Source organism: Botryllus schlosseri, chromosome 13 (genome assembly GCF_051294905.1).
Source record: "Botryllus schlosseri isolate E-star chromosome 13, Bs_hap1, whole genome shotgun sequence".
In the NCBI taxonomy this organism is placed as follows: Eukaryota; Metazoa; Chordata; class Ascidiacea; order Stolidobranchia; family Styelidae; genus Botryllus; species Botryllus schlosseri.
The window spans coordinates 23,459,938-23,476,059 of record NC_137248.1 but is presented as its reverse complement, the minus strand read 5'-3'; the positions used below and the strand labels follow the sequence as shown (position 1 = coordinate 23,476,059).

Below are 16,122 nucleotides of genomic sequence, written 5' to 3'. Positions count from 1 at the left end.
AGGTTATTTACATGGTTATTGGTCCTTTTTCATTGTCGATAATTTGTGTGCAATTCAGAAGCTTATCCTTCTTTGACCCCCGAAGAAGCAAAGGTGAAGTTGGAAGCTGAATTGAAAAGACCTGATGCCAATTGGTCAAATCTCCTTTCTCTGATGAAGTACACTCATCAAGATCGACGCAACCAATTCAAGTTGGTTGAATTCGGCAGTGTTCCTGAAATATTGAAGAGCTTTCCTATGCTGAAAGACATCAGACTGGTTAGTTTTCTAATAATTTATTCGTTGAAGATCCATTCGCTATTTTAGCCTTGATAATGACCAAAACAAAAGTACCCGGATGTGTAAGCAAAATTAATATATATATATAATATAAGAATAAGAATAATGTATTTTGGGTTTACATTATTACTATCCTTTATTAAACTGGTAAATATCATTATTATTATTATCTAGTGAAATAAATCTTGTTGTATTCATATCAAATCCCTCTATATAACCTATAGAAGTGTGTGTGCATGCTCTGCTCACTACTAGTCGCTTCTATAGTAATACTTTACTTTTGTAATAGATCAGAGCGGAGTTTCAAATGCTCGTTCCGAGGAGTGTAGAAGAGATGCGTGATAGGTATTGCGAAATGCTTACTACTCTTGACAAAATATTTGGAGTAGAGACAGATGAAGAGGTTTGTAATAATTAACTATACTAGAATGCATATTAATTATGATAGTCGTGTTAATTTTTGTTGCAATTTTATATTGTATATATTAAATATTGTTGCGGCACAACTCTAGCCATCATATGAACCGAAATGCAATACCTGGAAAGTCCTTCACTAAATCTTCTACATGGCTAATATGATTGTATTTATTTGTAGGGAGAAAGAGCCGATGAGGTTATGCTCCTGATGGAGTTACAAAACGCGTTAACTGAAAAGAGAATCAGGGCACAGCATGATTTGAGGGCGATTAGGCTTTATCAGGTAGGTTGTAAGATTTGCCGCTTGCTTAACCTGGTACTGTGTGAACAATGAACATCTATGTACCAGTGTTGGGATGACTCGAGTCATGACTTGACTCGAGTCAGACTCGAGTCACCTTTTTCGAATGACTTGACTTGACTCGAGTCACTTTGCTAAAATGACTTGACTTGACTTGACTCGACGTATCAGAAATATGGATTGACTCGTGACTCGGAGCAAAATTCACGAGTCAATTTCAAGTCATCAAGTAATCGATGTCGATAAAGATCACTGAATCTTGCATATGTTCGGATTGTTCGCGAAACGTTGGTGTAACCGTGAGAGCGACCAATCATTTAATGATCGTGCGTTTTACGGAACCTCCATTGCTCCCTCACAAATAAATTGATCGCAAACGAAGTGACTGAAGCTTACAGCTTACGTTGTCGTAAACTAGTATAATAAAGTAATTAATCTCTGTTTTTCCCTTAACCAAACTTCTTGTTTTATTGGAATTGAATTCGAATATAGTTTATATTGTCCTCAGCCATTGGCGCAGGGTCTAATTGTATCATATCGATTTGCAAATGGGTAATGTATTGCTTCCTATCAATTCGCATCTATTCTCTCTTTTGCCTGTTAACTATGTACTGTGGTTTAGCAGTTCTACGTATATATGAGCGATACAGTGCCTTCTCGAATGTATATTTAACTCTATATTCGTTCATCGGTTCAAAATCAATGACCACTCAATCTGTATTTCAGACAGCTAGCAAAATGCAATGACGTTATCATGCCCCATACTTCGAAAAGGCAACTTGACTTGAATTGTGACTTGACTCGTGACTTGACTTGACTTGACTCGACTTGACTCGAGTCACCTCCAAAAATCGAGTGACTTGACTTGACTCGAGTCACCTTCGAGAATCAATTGACTTGACTTGACTCGAGTCAAAATGTGCAATGACTCGAAATGACTCGTGACTCGAAGGTAGTGACTTGATCCCAACACTGCTATGTACCATAACGTCCTAATTTGTACTGATATTGACTCTTGTTCTTATTTTCGGCAAGCATTGTTCGGCGTTTTCCGTAACATCTCGAACGTTTTACATGGCAGGATCTGGCACAAGTTCGAACTTTACAGACCGTCACAAAAGTAACGCTAGTTGTCTGAAAATTTAGTGGATTAACATGGGCGCATGTAGAGTTAGTTCTAATTTGGGGTCTGTTAATTTCCGAGTTACGCCACAAACATTTGTTTTAATTCAGGATCTGTTGAGTTCAGATTTTGCCGCAAAATGTGGCATAATTGTTTTTGGGTGCTGAAAATATGCCTATGTTTAGATTGACTCTACGTTATGACGGTGCACTAAACACACTCGAACTTAATAAAGGCTTCCGAACAATAAATGATTATTAAATATTTTTGAATTACATCATTTTTTTTTGATAAGGCTAAAGTTAGAATGAGTCGTAAAATCGTTTTCTTTCCACACCATGAAAAATCTTTTCTGCTGCTAATGTAATTTTTGGTGCGGTAGTCCTGAATTTTGAGTCCATGATGCTGGCTACCATGGATATAGACCAGTGGTTCTCAACCTGTGGTACGCGTACCACTAGTGGTACTCAAGGGTCTTCCAGGTGGTACACGAGTACATTTAGTTTTTTTTTTCGACCGAAGGAAGTTATTACTTCAGTTGGGTTGGTTTTGAATTTTTTTGACTAGTGGTGAAAAAACAATTCCATGCATCTCATCAACCCGGGCTGATAATGCCTAGTTTAATAGAATTTGTTATTACTAGGGCGATTTTGCTTTATAAAATTGAGCGTTAAGTCATAAAGTTGTCAAAATTGTTTACAAAGTCAAAATTTTGTGGACCCCTCCATTTCGTTTGTATCGTAGATTTGATATTTCCAGCTTGTTGCCCACTTTATTGGCCTACCGTTGTAGGTGGCCCATTGTCTGCTAATCGTGGATCATAAACTGTTGAACGAAACAAATAGGTTGACAATTGATATGGTGTTATGCTCAACGTACCGCAATATCCTAACTGAGGCAAGCATTCTTGGCAAGCCACTTAGTTAGGACAAACTCTTTCTACCCGAGAATGTAGGAAAGTATATTTCGTTGTACTACAACAAATTTTAATTAACTCTACCATAATACGTGGTGTAACTACTGGGCCAGATATTGGTAAAATAAAGTTTTTTCATTCAAAATTTGTCAGTTTTTAGGTCAAAAACGCTTTTTCGTAAGGACAGAAATAAATATAACATTATGTGCGAAAACACCTAATTTGCGTACATGATGTCAAAAATTGGTCAAAATCAAGTTTTTTTAGGTCAAAATCCTCCTATTTTTAGGTAAAAAAACTTGCCCTAGTTATTACACCTCATATAGCTCAAATACGTGAGTATGATGTCATAAACGATGAAAACATTTTGACCGCCTACAGCAGTGGTTCTTAACCTTTTTTCTTCCAGCGCCCCCTTTCAAAAATTATCGTGCTCCAGCGCCCCCCCCAACTTCATATTGTAAGGAATGTAATAAAGACAATGAGTAAGATGGATGGCCGTAACAGCACTTCGCCAACCCCCTAAAAACGATTGCCTTGCGCACCCATAGCGTGATAAACTGAACCTATGAGGGCTTCGCCCCACGAACCCCATATCGTGATTTTGATGGTCAGCAAAGTTTGTGTGGCCTGGTCGCCCTAGGTACCAAAATTTTCTATATTGCATGAATGAATAGCTGGTAATTACATATATAATTCGCTATAAACTTTTTATCCTCTCAGCCCACGTAATCAGATTTACCATAGTAGCACTGAGTGAGCTGTTGTATAGGAAAATAAAGGGCACGTAATTCATAATTAAACATACTCGGGCGTGCCCGCAGGTACAATTACTCGTTACCAGGGCCGTAACAGCACTTCGTCAGCCCCCCTCCAAACAAAAAACGTTGGTCCAGGGCCCCCATCGGGTGATAAACCAAACTTCCGGGGGACTTCACTCCCAGACCCCCATTATAGGCTGTCCGCTATTTGCTGATAGCCTATTAGGTATCTACATTGGGTGTCCATTTACTGAGGCAGCTAGTCGCGCGAAGCGCGAAAAATTTCACTAATGATTAAATTGGTCAATATCATCGGGAATTACATGTAAATTGAGATCAATTTTTATCCTCTCTCTGCTTACGTAAACACATTTACCGGTAGAGCTGAGTGAGGTGCAATGTTCCCTCTAAGCTGCGCACGTGCGCAGTGCTGACACGTTCTCTGCGCACAGAAAATCTACGTTGCGCACAACAAATCCAAAGTTATTACCTTTTTAGTCGGTACGCACTGTTGTCCAAGGGTCAGCGCAGTGAATTGTTGAGTGTGCGCAGACTCATCAAAACTTAAAGCGAACATTGTGAGGTTTCTTGAAAACTGTAGGGCCCGTTACTAATAATTAAACATATTCGGGTGGGCGAACCCGTTGGTATGACTTCGTTGCATGATGTTATTTCGTGACCCCCGTCTGCAATATCAAAAAATATAGAATCGCTCAACGGGGATATCGCCCAACAGGAATATCCATGTCGCCCAATCGTACTAAACTAAAAGACGCACACGATTTCAGATTGGTATTTCTTCACTGACTTATAACTTTTCCCTGTCAGATGGAATTCGTCTTCTGGGGTTCAGATTGCCAAGACAGGAACATTCGGTGTCAGTCATTTAGGCGCCCATGGACAATTAAACCTATATGTATTTTAAAGGCTATATGTAACGAAGTTTTCGGTGTTAATTTGCTCCGAATACTCCGAATTAAGGATATGTCCTATCACCACATCATCTACTGCGAAGCCATTTTTCTCCAGCGCCCCCATACCGCCCCCCTGAGCCCAGCGCCCCCCATATCGCCCCCTGAGCGCTTCCGCCCCCCTTCCCAATCGCCAGCGCCCACTGGGGGGCGCTGGGGGCAAGGTTAAGAACCACTGTACTAAACCATCATTTGGATCACAATGGTCGAAGTTTCCTGACAATTTTTCAAATCTGAACAACCCTAATATACATACATTTTTTATCAATACAATCTCTAAAATCACTCATCATACAACCAGACGGAGTCGCGTTGCGTAGCCTGGGCTATATAGCTATCTAATTAAGTCAACATGGAATACATTGGCATTCAGTTGCCCTCGTTATGTATAGTTAGTTATACATCATGTGTAATCTTTGGTCTCTTCATCGATGTTATCATCGCCGGAGGTGAGTAAGGTCGTGGTGCGCTCCACAGCTGTAAGACCAATTGATTCTTCACTGCTTGGACATTTTTACTCTAGGGGCACGAAACACCACGTGAGTCGGTGCGAGATGCATTGTGAAATTGTAGGCCTATATGCTGTCTAGTTAGAGCTTGAACTTACCTTGCGAAACAACTAAAAGTGGAATATTTTCTGTGCTAAATTATTCAATTGAAGAATATCCTCCGCGCAGTGCGCGGTTTCACGAAAATAGGCCTTTTGGTAGGTACCATTAGAAATTGAGTTGCATGGGGTATGAGAAATCTTATTAAAAACACAAGGGGTACGATTGCTAAAAAGGTTAAGAAACACTGATATTACTGTGACACAATAATTATCATATTCAAGTTGTTATTGATCAATGATCAGTTCCAGTCAAAAGCAAACCTAACGCTGATTTAATTTGACTCTGACATTGACATGAACAATAGCCTACTTATCAGGACTATATTAGAAACCCTGATTAGGCTATACCGCTCAAATGCTCTGTTATCATATCAATATTTGGTCCATTCAAAAATCTTCCACATATAATTGTGGCCCGTCAAATATCCACTAGGTATAATATTATAACGCGACAGCTTTTATCATGTCATGATGCATTTTTCCTCTAGTAGGGTGTCTATAACTCATTATTTTGAAAAATTATGCCCGGCAAGGAAACAATTTTATTCAATTTCTTGAAATTGTTATTTTTTCGTGCCAAGCGTGACTATTACAATGGTAAACTACATTCTCACGATGTCTGTGGAAGGCCAGTCTGGAAGGTTGCGTCAAATGAAGCCCACTTGGTAATTATACATCGAATACCCCTTATTGATGGTGCGGCCCGCGGCGTCATCACAAACTAGGGAATAGGCCTTTTGCAGGACTTCGATCACGTGACTAGGTCGCATAGCAACCACAAATTGGTTAGCAAGCTACTTTCTCGCGCACCTGCTTCAGTGCTAAATATCGCATATTGTACTGTTGATTTCTGGTTGTACACGTTTCGGAAATTTGTTGTAGAAGTCATCAGAGATTCACCTATGCTAGATGCCAATCCTGTACAAAGCATATAGAATGATATCGTCAGAATTACGCAGAAATCCGTCGTTAACGTAGCCGTATTTCGGATACAGTATATTATCGTTTTCGGGCTGTAAACGTTTTATATAAAACGCAAGTGTCATGGAAATGCGCAAGGATTCAAATATGTTTGATGTCTTCGATTCATGAACTATGTAAACTCCTTGCGTCAAAATGATCGACATTGTAGCCGTTATATGGTAGTCAACTATGATTTTATGACACAAAATTCGACATTGCAGGACATTGACTGCGTGATATTTATTGCAGCATTAAGTTAGGTGTGGATAGTATACTATAGTTGTATTGTAGTGGTAGTTGATAATCATTGCAGCATTTTGATGATTGATATCGATTGCAATATATATAGGATACTGCTATTTTTAAGCCTAGAGACAATGACTGCCAGTGCCAGTACGTTGATGTGTTAGGAATTCATGCCATGTGCTACATACTATATATATATTAAACATCCTATGCTATTGTATGGCTTCTCAGTTGAACAATTCAAAATATTTAGACCTCTACACCTATATTACAAGTTATTTATCATTCTGTCATGCTGCCAAGTGCCACTACCCGAAGAAAAATGATCATCAGCTCCAATTGAGGGTGCAACAAACGGTCCCGAGGCCTGGATTACTTGATTGATTGCCTGGATTGGATTACTTCACTCTTTGGCACAGCCGGACGCACAACCATTACACTATCTCGCTCGGTGACATCAACTATTTATCAAAATCGCGTGTGATTTGCCAAATCCACTTCAATCGCAGTTGTGAAGTAGTGCTAATAAGATCGGCATTGTATAAGGCAACAATAAAGTGCACTGCTTTGCTTAGTCTTGATGGCAGGTTCTCCCAAAAGATACTTCAGATGTGTTCAGCGGTTTTATAGCAGCACGCCAGCACCCAAACCAGCAGACAGTACATCCTGATCCTTGCGGGTCCCGGCTGCTTCAGTCATATCTTCCATCCAAAATCAGGCTCCACAACAGACAAATAGTTCTGCTTGAACTAACAAATACTCTTACCAGAATATAAACCAATCGCTTTACTTCAAATGCATAAATTTAAGTACATATGATCAGAGTTGAGTACCGTAATACGACTACGTTACCGATGGATTTCTGCGTAATTCTGACGATATCATTCTAAATGCTCTGTACATGATTGACATCTAGCATAGGTGAATCTCTGATGACTTCTACAACAAATTTCCGAAACGTTTACAACCAGAAATCAACAGTACAATATGCAATATTTAGCACTGAAGCAGGTGCGCGAGAAAGTAGCTTGCTAACCAATTTGTGGTTGCTATGCGACCTAGTCACGTGATCGAAGTCCTGCAAAAGGCCTATTGGCCCGCGAACACATTTGAGTTTGAGACCTCTGGTGTACACTTTTCTTCAGGTGGAGCCGACCAGGAAGTTGCGGCGAAGTGTTGGGTTGAATTATGTAATAGAAGAGAGCGAGATAATAGCGAGAATGTTCAGTTCACGCTAGGATCCGTCAGGTTAATGATATTGACACACTTTTTCCGTCGTTGGAATTCAATATGTCCTTCATGATAACTGATTTCCAGCAACGGCAAGATCAATACAGTCTTCATCATAAACCGTCCTCTGCTTAGTGGAAAAGTTCACGCGAGTGTTGTCACTTTCTTCTTCCTATATGGCAAGTTCTGCGTTGTGACTAAAATCTAGATATAAATACAGCATTGATTTTTCATCCTAGACTGAGTAATACGTAAATGCTCGTAGGCATCTGTTTTACACAAGCGTTACTTTAACGGGTGAAATCGACAATGTACAATGGCCGTTATCATATAGAATGAAGGGGCTTTGCATTGAAGTATGGATGACGTGAAGACCTAATCAATAACCGCAAATACTATCGTTGTAGGGATTGTACATTCTCGGCAAAACTAGATCTGTAACGCGCCCTCAATTCAATCGGTAAACTCAATTCAAATCCCGTAATTGTTAACTAAAACTAGGCCTACTATTTGCTAGTTTGTGGTATTCATGGTGTTTGTCGACTACTATGGTTATTTACGCCAGGCCGATATTGCAGCTTTTTATTCCGTAACTGCATGCCGACTTGTAGCACGGCTCACTACTCGGCTTTTTGTACAACATCACTTACACGGATGAGATGGCGAGCAGGAGTGTTGATAAATCTCCAACACCTAGGTAGGAATTCAGGATTCGATCTCGGTCGGACTACAACCCATTGGTGTTGCAGCTGTGGATTATACCACTACGTTATCTCGACTGGCCTACTGCAGAGTAACTTGGTCAAGTTCAACTTACCAGTTTTACTACCTGTCGCCAATAAATCGAAAATAAAAGACGGTATATTTCAGTAATCTATCTATAAGTAATTCATAAATGCTTTATGACCGCATATAGCACTCCCTCAAACAGTTGTTCGCACAATGGTTCATAGCTCGTGGGGGTGATTTTATGATACAGGAAGACAAAAAGGAAATGGTGATTGGGCCAGATAATTTCAAGAAATTCGATTTCCTGTTAATTTTACAAATAACCGATAATCGTGGATTGAAAATTGGATCAATCTTTGACTCATCCCAGGCGTATGGCTAGTCAGAGGGCTCCATGGGTGGAGTAACCCTGCTCCTAACCAAATTGTCCTCAATTCAAACAAATTGGAGTTTTGTTACGTCTTGCGCGATTCAGCATCACTCCATTTCTTATCGAAATGAGATGTTAGTAATTTAGTATATATATATTTTGACCGCACCCCCCGATTCCTATGCTACAAGGAACTTTAAATATATTGGTTGCGGACAAGTAAGTTATAAATTCAAGGCATTGCATCGCTGACAAGCAAGAAATACCATCAATTGCAATCTTCAGCGAATCGGGATTATTATTAATGCGATGGCTGCTATTACAGATGGTCGATGAATACGTCGAATCTGCAAAAAATAAGTATGTCTCAATTTAACCATACTTTTCGGTACAAACAAATCTATGACTCATTTTTTTTGAAAAGCACTCAGATGCTACAGTGAATAAATGAGAGATTTCACGGAGAACCTACCAACTAATTTAAAACATTTTGTCAGCTAAATTCATTTTATCGAGACTGCAAGAGTTACTGGCTGAATTGTTTGTCAGCCAATAAGTTTTGATTTAATTACAAATGACTAGCGACTCAAAAACGTTCGTTCACTTTCGTATTCATTGTTGACTTAGTTTCGATGGCCAACAATTATTACATGCTAGTTCAGTGTAATTCATGTAACAAAGGATATGTAAACTGGTAAATACACATGATGTAAACGGTTGCCCGACATATGAGCATGCGACACAATGCAAAACGACAGTTGAGCATGCGACACTACAGCATGAGGACACATTAGCATGGTAACACATGAGCATAGGGACACATGAGCATGGGGACACATGCGCATGGGGACATATGAGCATGTTGAAATATGAGCAAGGGGACACATGGGCATGGGGACAGTTTAGCGTGCGACACTTGAGCATGGTTACACATTAGCATGGGGACTAATGAACATGGTTACATATGGGCATGGTAATACGCGAGCATGGGGGCACATAACGATTGGGACACTTCAGCAAGTTAACACTTGCGCATGGTGAGATGAGCACGCAGACACTTGCGCATGCGACACTTGGGCATCAGACACTTGAGCATGCGGCACTTGGGCATGCGACACTTGGGCATGCGACACTTGGGCATGCGACACTTGGGCATGCGACACTTGGGCATGCGACACTTGGGCATGCGTCACTTGGGCATGCGTCACTTGGAAATGCCACAATTGAGCATGCTACAATTGAGCATGCGACTCTTGAGCATGTGCGACACTTGAGCGTGCCACATTTTAGCATGTGCCACATTTTAGCATGCGTCACTTGAGCATGTGACACTTGAGCAAGTTAGCTTGTGTTAGTGATGGAATTTGTTGTCACGTGGTGCAAAAAACCACACTGTTATAAGCACCACAACATGCTTTTATTAATAAATATTAAATAACTCGATTTCACGGCTAGCTTCGACTGGCAATCCGCGGGTCTGGGTGTGATGTTGGTTGCCTAATATTGCCTCCCAGCAAACATTTGATGGTCCACACATAGCCCATGGATGTAACATCAAAATTCCCAGACCTATCCTTAGACTGTTCACTCGGACTGGAGGTGTGGACTCCCCTTGACGTTCAGTGACCGGTCAGTGACTGTCCGTGAAATCGCTCCCAGGCCAGAGGAGGGAGAAAGTCGGGACTAACCAAACGATCTAATATGTGACCTAATCTGACACTCGCAACACATAATTAGACAGTGTGCCTTATCCACAGTTACCCCTACCATCACCAGGATGAGACACACTACACGATCGATTATCCAGTTTCCGGAAATTATATTACAATCAACGAAATAGCACAAAATGTGTGCAACATTGGAAGAAAAGGCAGGTCAAACAGCTGGAACTTGATACACTTTAAAACAACAGTGTACGCCTTTATTACCACGTATCTTCACCATCGTGAGGGCAAGGTTGCGACAAGATACTGTCTTTCTTTGTATTCTCCATCTAAAATATTAATAGAGAAATGAATTTCAGCGAATATGAAATAATACTTTAAAATGCTATCATATTCCAAACACTTTGATACCATTGTTGGGATGACTCGAGTCACCTTTTTCGTATGACTCGACTCGAGTGACTTTGCTAAAAATGACTTGACTTGGCGTATCAGAAATGTGGATTGACTTGTGACTCACAGTAAAATTTACGGGTCAATTTCAAGTCATCAAGTAATCGGTGTCAATAAAGATGACTGTATCTTGATGTTTGGATTGTTTGCGAAACGCTGGTGTAACCCGTGAGAGCGACCAATCATCAAATGATCATGCGCGGTAAAGCACCTTTTTGCGTACCTCTATATTCGTTCATTGATTCAAAATCAATGACCACTCAATCTGTATTTCAAGCAGCTGGCAAAATGCAATGATTCATGCTCATACTTCGAAAACCAACTGGACTCGAATTTTGACTTGACTCAAGTCACCTCCAAAAATCAAGTGAATCGACTTGACTCCAGTCACCTTAGGAAATCAATTGACTTGACTGAAGTCAAAATGTGCAATGACTCGCGACTCGAATGCAGCGACTTGACCCCAACACTGCTTGATACACACATTACAAATTACTGAATAAGACATTATGGTAAATATAACAGAATTAGTGACTGTAAGACCGAGAGTCTTTTGCAAATCAAATTCATAAAACATTGTGTAGCTATAATTCTAATGCAAATTAGGAATCATCGTCCGCATCAGCGGCATTGACAAAATAGATATGCTATACACTCGGAAGCCTAAGCAGCACAGTATGGTTCAACACTAACTATGATCTCCGTCCACATCCCATATTTTCACACAATCATATGTTATTTACCTTAGATTGCTGCGTTTGGAATTGTGCAGGTGCATGACGCAGCACAGATCTCACCGCGTCTTCATAATCTTTTTCCAGAACAGTCTGGTGAATATTGCAGCAAGCCCCTAAATTTGAGATAGTGTCAAACAATTCAGAGCAGTGATTCCCAACCGCGGCCCTGAAGGCCTCATGCGGCCCCAGCTAGCGTTCTTGTGGCCCCCACAAAAATATTGAGAAATCGATCTATGAAAAAAATATATGTCTATAAAATACTCTTGCTTGGCTTGGAGTCGGGAGTTTTCAATTAGGGTTGCACGCAAGTTCTGAGTAGACTGCTAAGATTACGTCACTGCAGTTTCAATGCAATGTGCCCTAACTTTCCAATTGAACGGGCAGTACCTATAGATATAGGTAGAGATATTGACAGGACCGTAACAGCAGCATCCCAAGCCCCCACCCCCAATTGGGGGGAGCGAGCACGAAGGGGGTCCAAAATTATCAAGTGAATTAGCATTAATTATATGGAGTATTTTATGAAATTTTATGCAACTTTTTAAATGATTTTCGCGCAGCACACGATGCCAACTTTTCAAGTACCTCAATTATTAGGTACTTTTCGAGCAAGATAAAATACGCAAGATTTATAGAAGTGGCCATATTTGCGTTAGCCATTACCGCGCCGCACGAAGACATATAAAGTTTTAGGCCATGTAACATGCGACTCCAATAAGTGTGCTAGAACAATCGGCAGCGAAAAAAACTTGGCCGAAAAGGACTGCCCTAATGCTGACCGAAAACTTCGTTATGTATATTCAAAATACATATGGGTATATTCCATAGGCGCCAAAATGACTGGCGCCGAATGTTCCGGTCTTGGCAATCTGAACGTCGCGAAACAAATAGGCTACCATCCCGCAGGGAAGAATTATGTGCCAGCGAAGAACTATTTATTCGAAATCGTGTGCATCTTTTAGTTTAGTGCGTTTGGGCAATTCTATATTTTTTCGATACAGCAGACTGAAGGTCACGAAATAAAAAATAACATCATGTTACAAAGTCGTACCAACGGCTCCGCCCGTCCGAATATGTTCAATTATTATTTACGGGCCCTACAATTTCCAAGACAACTCACTCAGCTCTACCGGTAAATCTGATTACGTGAGCAGAGAGGACAAGTAATTAATAGCAACATATGTGCAATTCCCGATCTTATTGACATATTTTATTTTGAATTATCGAATTCTCCCCAGGGCAATAAAACTACTCCGAAATAGCCAGCAATGGTGGATTGTTCTGAACAATGTGAGCGCGGCAACACAATGGCCAATGGCGTCAAGCGAATGATCGGAACAATGCCAATTTTCATATTTTGGTGACTATATTTTGGGTTCCTTTCATTGCCCTGGTATTCGTGCGGCCCCGGCCGTACTCTGAAATTCTAAATTTGGCCCTGCCATCGAAAAAGGCTGCGAACCACTGATTTAGAGACAGCAAATATGTTCAACTTACGATATATGATTTGGTATAAACTGAGTTTACACAAAGCCTTTTTCTTTTCATTTCTGCCCTTCACACAGAACTTGCTCCAAACTTCAGCAGTTGCAACTCTTCTATATAATTTTCTCACAGAGTCATTTAGAGAGTGCCCCCCGACGTGAGTCATTGCTTTTACCTGAAAAATTAAGACAAGTTAACACATCATTGCAGTGTCATATGACAGATGTGGGGAAGTTTGAAGGGCAAAACCAACAAAATTTTTCGGCCATTTCCTTCAGAACGCCACCGTAATGGAGCTGCAATTAATTGAAATTTTCACAAGACCTTCACGGCTCAGCTGCCGCGGCTGCTTAACTCGTCACATGGCACGATGTCTTCACCGTCGCACTTGCTCGACGCAGAGGCAGTCACGTAGAATACGAATTTTATATAGTTGTAAGCAGATCTTTATGAAGGAATGATGTCGAAAGTTCATTCTCTGCGTGACTGCCTTATTGCGTCGAGCAAGCGCGACGATGAAGACAGCATGCCATGTAGCGAGCTAAGCAGCAGCGGGAGCTAGAGCGTGAAGGTCCTGGGGAAATTTCAATAAATTGCAGCTCCATTACGGTGGCGTTCTTAAGGAAATGGCTGCGGATAAAAAAATTTGTTCATTCTTCTCTTCAATTTGAGACCACATCATCTTTGAGCGCAGTGCCCCTTCAATTGTATCAGAATACTAAATGTATCTATAGCGCAGCAACAAGGTACCATATTTCTTGTGTATTACAAGACAATTCTCTATTATATACTATTGATTTACCATTCTCCACTTCTGCTTAGCAGTATTGATCTCATTTTCAAGAAAGCTCTCCAGTTTCACAACATCCTGAAATGGTTCCGGAACGATATCTTCGATGAGTGTTACACCTGTGCTGTGGTCCTCATTAGCAACTGGTCGGCCATTGGAGTGTAGTAATTGCAGTATCTGCTCCAGTAACCTTTCGTTTTTTTTTACAATCTTGTTTCAAGTCTTTTTGGTTCTCGTTGATTTTTGCGATTTCTTTACACAAGAAGTCCATACGAGATCGCTTCGGCTTTGTTTTTGACAAGCTGGTGCCTTCAAGAAACGTTGAGCTCAGTGGAGTATCTGAACAATTGAATATTTTTCTTCACAATACACAACTTCACTCTACTACAATTATTCTACTCCCGCGTTTCATAACCTTTTGCCGTCATTATGCAATGAGAGTAGAACCGCGACGTATGCAACATTTGTCAGATGTCTTGGCAGACCTCAATTTGGTTGCCGCTGTCATAATAGATCAAGCAACTGAACTCACCATTTGGAGTTGGCCATCCCCAGTCTTGAATTGAAAGATCATCTTCAGAAATGGATGCTTGTCGCAAATGATCATCTGAACAGATTGATAACAGCCAGTAGCATCTCAAACACATACACTAGCAGGCATGGGGTGATTAAACGTGCAGAGAGTATCTAAAATCATCATACTGCTCCATTTAGCTAGACTTTACAAATATTCAGCTTAATATTTTTGAACAGTTAAGAAAATTATAAAGCACTTACGTTAAAATTGTTAAATCATGTTTGCAGAAAGCCGACTGATAAGATACTACAGGAAGATCTAACCTGCATTTGGTGGTGCACTTCCAGCAATAATGACTTTACTGGTAGATTTATTTCGCAACTGTCCTTTGTGATGATTTGCTGGAGCTTCAGCAAGATCAGCTTTAGCAGGACATCTGCCCTTTTTTCGAACTTTGTCATCGTCACCGGAATCAGAGCTTGAATCACACCTATATCGCTCAGGATTTCGTATACGCCGCTCGAGATCGTTTTCTCCTCATCCATTCTCGTTTATATATTCACTTATCAATAAATCTCATAGCCATAACGATATAGTAGGGCTGGGCAGAATCGAATAGAGGTATCTCAATATTGAAATCTCAAGTAGAGTCTTAATGGCAGACAGACAAAATAATACTCCAACATATATAACGTTCTTGCTCAATGGAATGTTATAATCCCGAGAAACAGTATATCTTACCTTTTTGCCGTTCCTAAATTCAAGTTTCGTCAAGAAAGACGTAATAACAGATTACCACTGCTGTTATAGTATCAACATGCCATCACTTATATATGCTTTGTCTGGATTAGAATTGTTATGCCTGGCGATAATCAAACTAACTGACATACTGACCGTATGCATTATTGCATATGATTGTCTACTGACTATATACGTAGCAAGTTGATCACCAATCTATGTGCATGGCGCCAAGCGGTTGAGAATGCTTCCCGGCGATGAGAGCTGCTTAGTCAACCACACCAGACGGTCGCCTGAATCACGTGGAGTCATGGAGTGTGTGTACTGCGCAGTGAGCAATTGCGCATGCGGGTGAAAAACGCTAATCATCTGTAATATTCCCGCTCGACCACATGGCGTCGGAGAAAAAAGCTCAGCGCGTCTTTAAATGATCGCGAATGTTATCCACCGCAGGAACAAATAGTAACACCTTAGACCATGCATAGCTCTACTTCAATAGCGAAGCGCTGAGTGCATAAATAATACACTTCAGAAGATAACATTTGCTTCTCGCCGCTGGCAGTCATTCAAAGTTCGAACTTCCCAGATGAAAATTTGAATGACGTGACTGTGTGCACTGAGGCATTGCGCATATAGGAGAAAAGCATTTATGATCTCATCCACGAAGCCCTCGCCGCGACAATTGTTAACAATGTTTACCGTTCAGTGTTCACTGTTCATTGATGTTCAGCACAGGAACTTCGGTTTAACACCATACTGCAGTAAAAAAATTGCAAAGTTTATTACATGCTCGAAATAAAAGACCGAAAGAGAATATACCAT

At 40.6% G+C, this 16,122-nt stretch overlaps 2 protein-coding genes and 2 long non-coding RNA genes across 9 annotated transcripts in view; 3 read left to right on the top strand and 1 right to left on the bottom strand.

Annotated features, from left to right (window-relative positions):
* Positions 1 to 16,122, top strand: part of LOC145453786 (uncharacterized) — a 495,978-nt gene that overhangs the window by 169,644 nt on the left and 310,212 nt on the right. The window lies entirely within an intron of this gene.
* Positions 1 to 16,122, top strand: part of LOC145453792 (uncharacterized) — a 68,091-nt gene that overhangs the window by 40,527 nt on the left and 11,442 nt on the right. The gene's annotated exons all lie outside the window — the stretch shown is intronic.
* On the top strand, positions 27 to 2,949 carry LOC145454641 (uncharacterized). The gene is made up of 3 exons (XM_080332629.1): positions 27 to 258; positions 569 to 682; positions 875 to 2,949. Exons 1-3 carry the CDS (start codon positions 154 to 156, stop codon positions 1,028 to 1,030), a joined length of 375 nt encoding a protein of 124 aa, XP_080188755.1. The 5' UTR covers positions 27 to 153; the 3' UTR covers positions 1,031 to 2,949.
* On the bottom strand, positions 10,716 to 15,802 carry LOC145453779 (uncharacterized). 6 transcript variants are annotated; one of them, XM_080331770.1, is made up of 6 exons: positions 15,304 to 15,802; positions 14,578 to 14,652; positions 14,058 to 14,384; positions 13,268 to 13,430; positions 11,777 to 11,883; positions 10,716 to 10,909 (listed from the first exon to the last, which is right to left on the bottom strand). In XM_080331770.1, the coding sequence occupies exons 3-6, from the start codon at positions 14,058 to 14,060 to the stop codon at positions 10,841 to 10,843; spliced, it is 342 nt and encodes a 113-aa protein (XP_080187896.1). In that variant the 5' UTR covers positions 14,061 to 14,384; positions 14,578 to 14,652; positions 15,304 to 15,802; the 3' UTR covers positions 10,716 to 10,840. The 6 variants fall into 6 exon arrangements, with proteins under 6 accessions (XP_080187896.1, XP_080187898.1, XP_080187899.1 ...); XM_080331772.1 differs by lacking the exon at positions 15,304 to 15,802 and adding an exon at positions 14,886 to 15,122; XM_080331773.1 differs by having other exon boundaries at positions 14,058 to 14,652.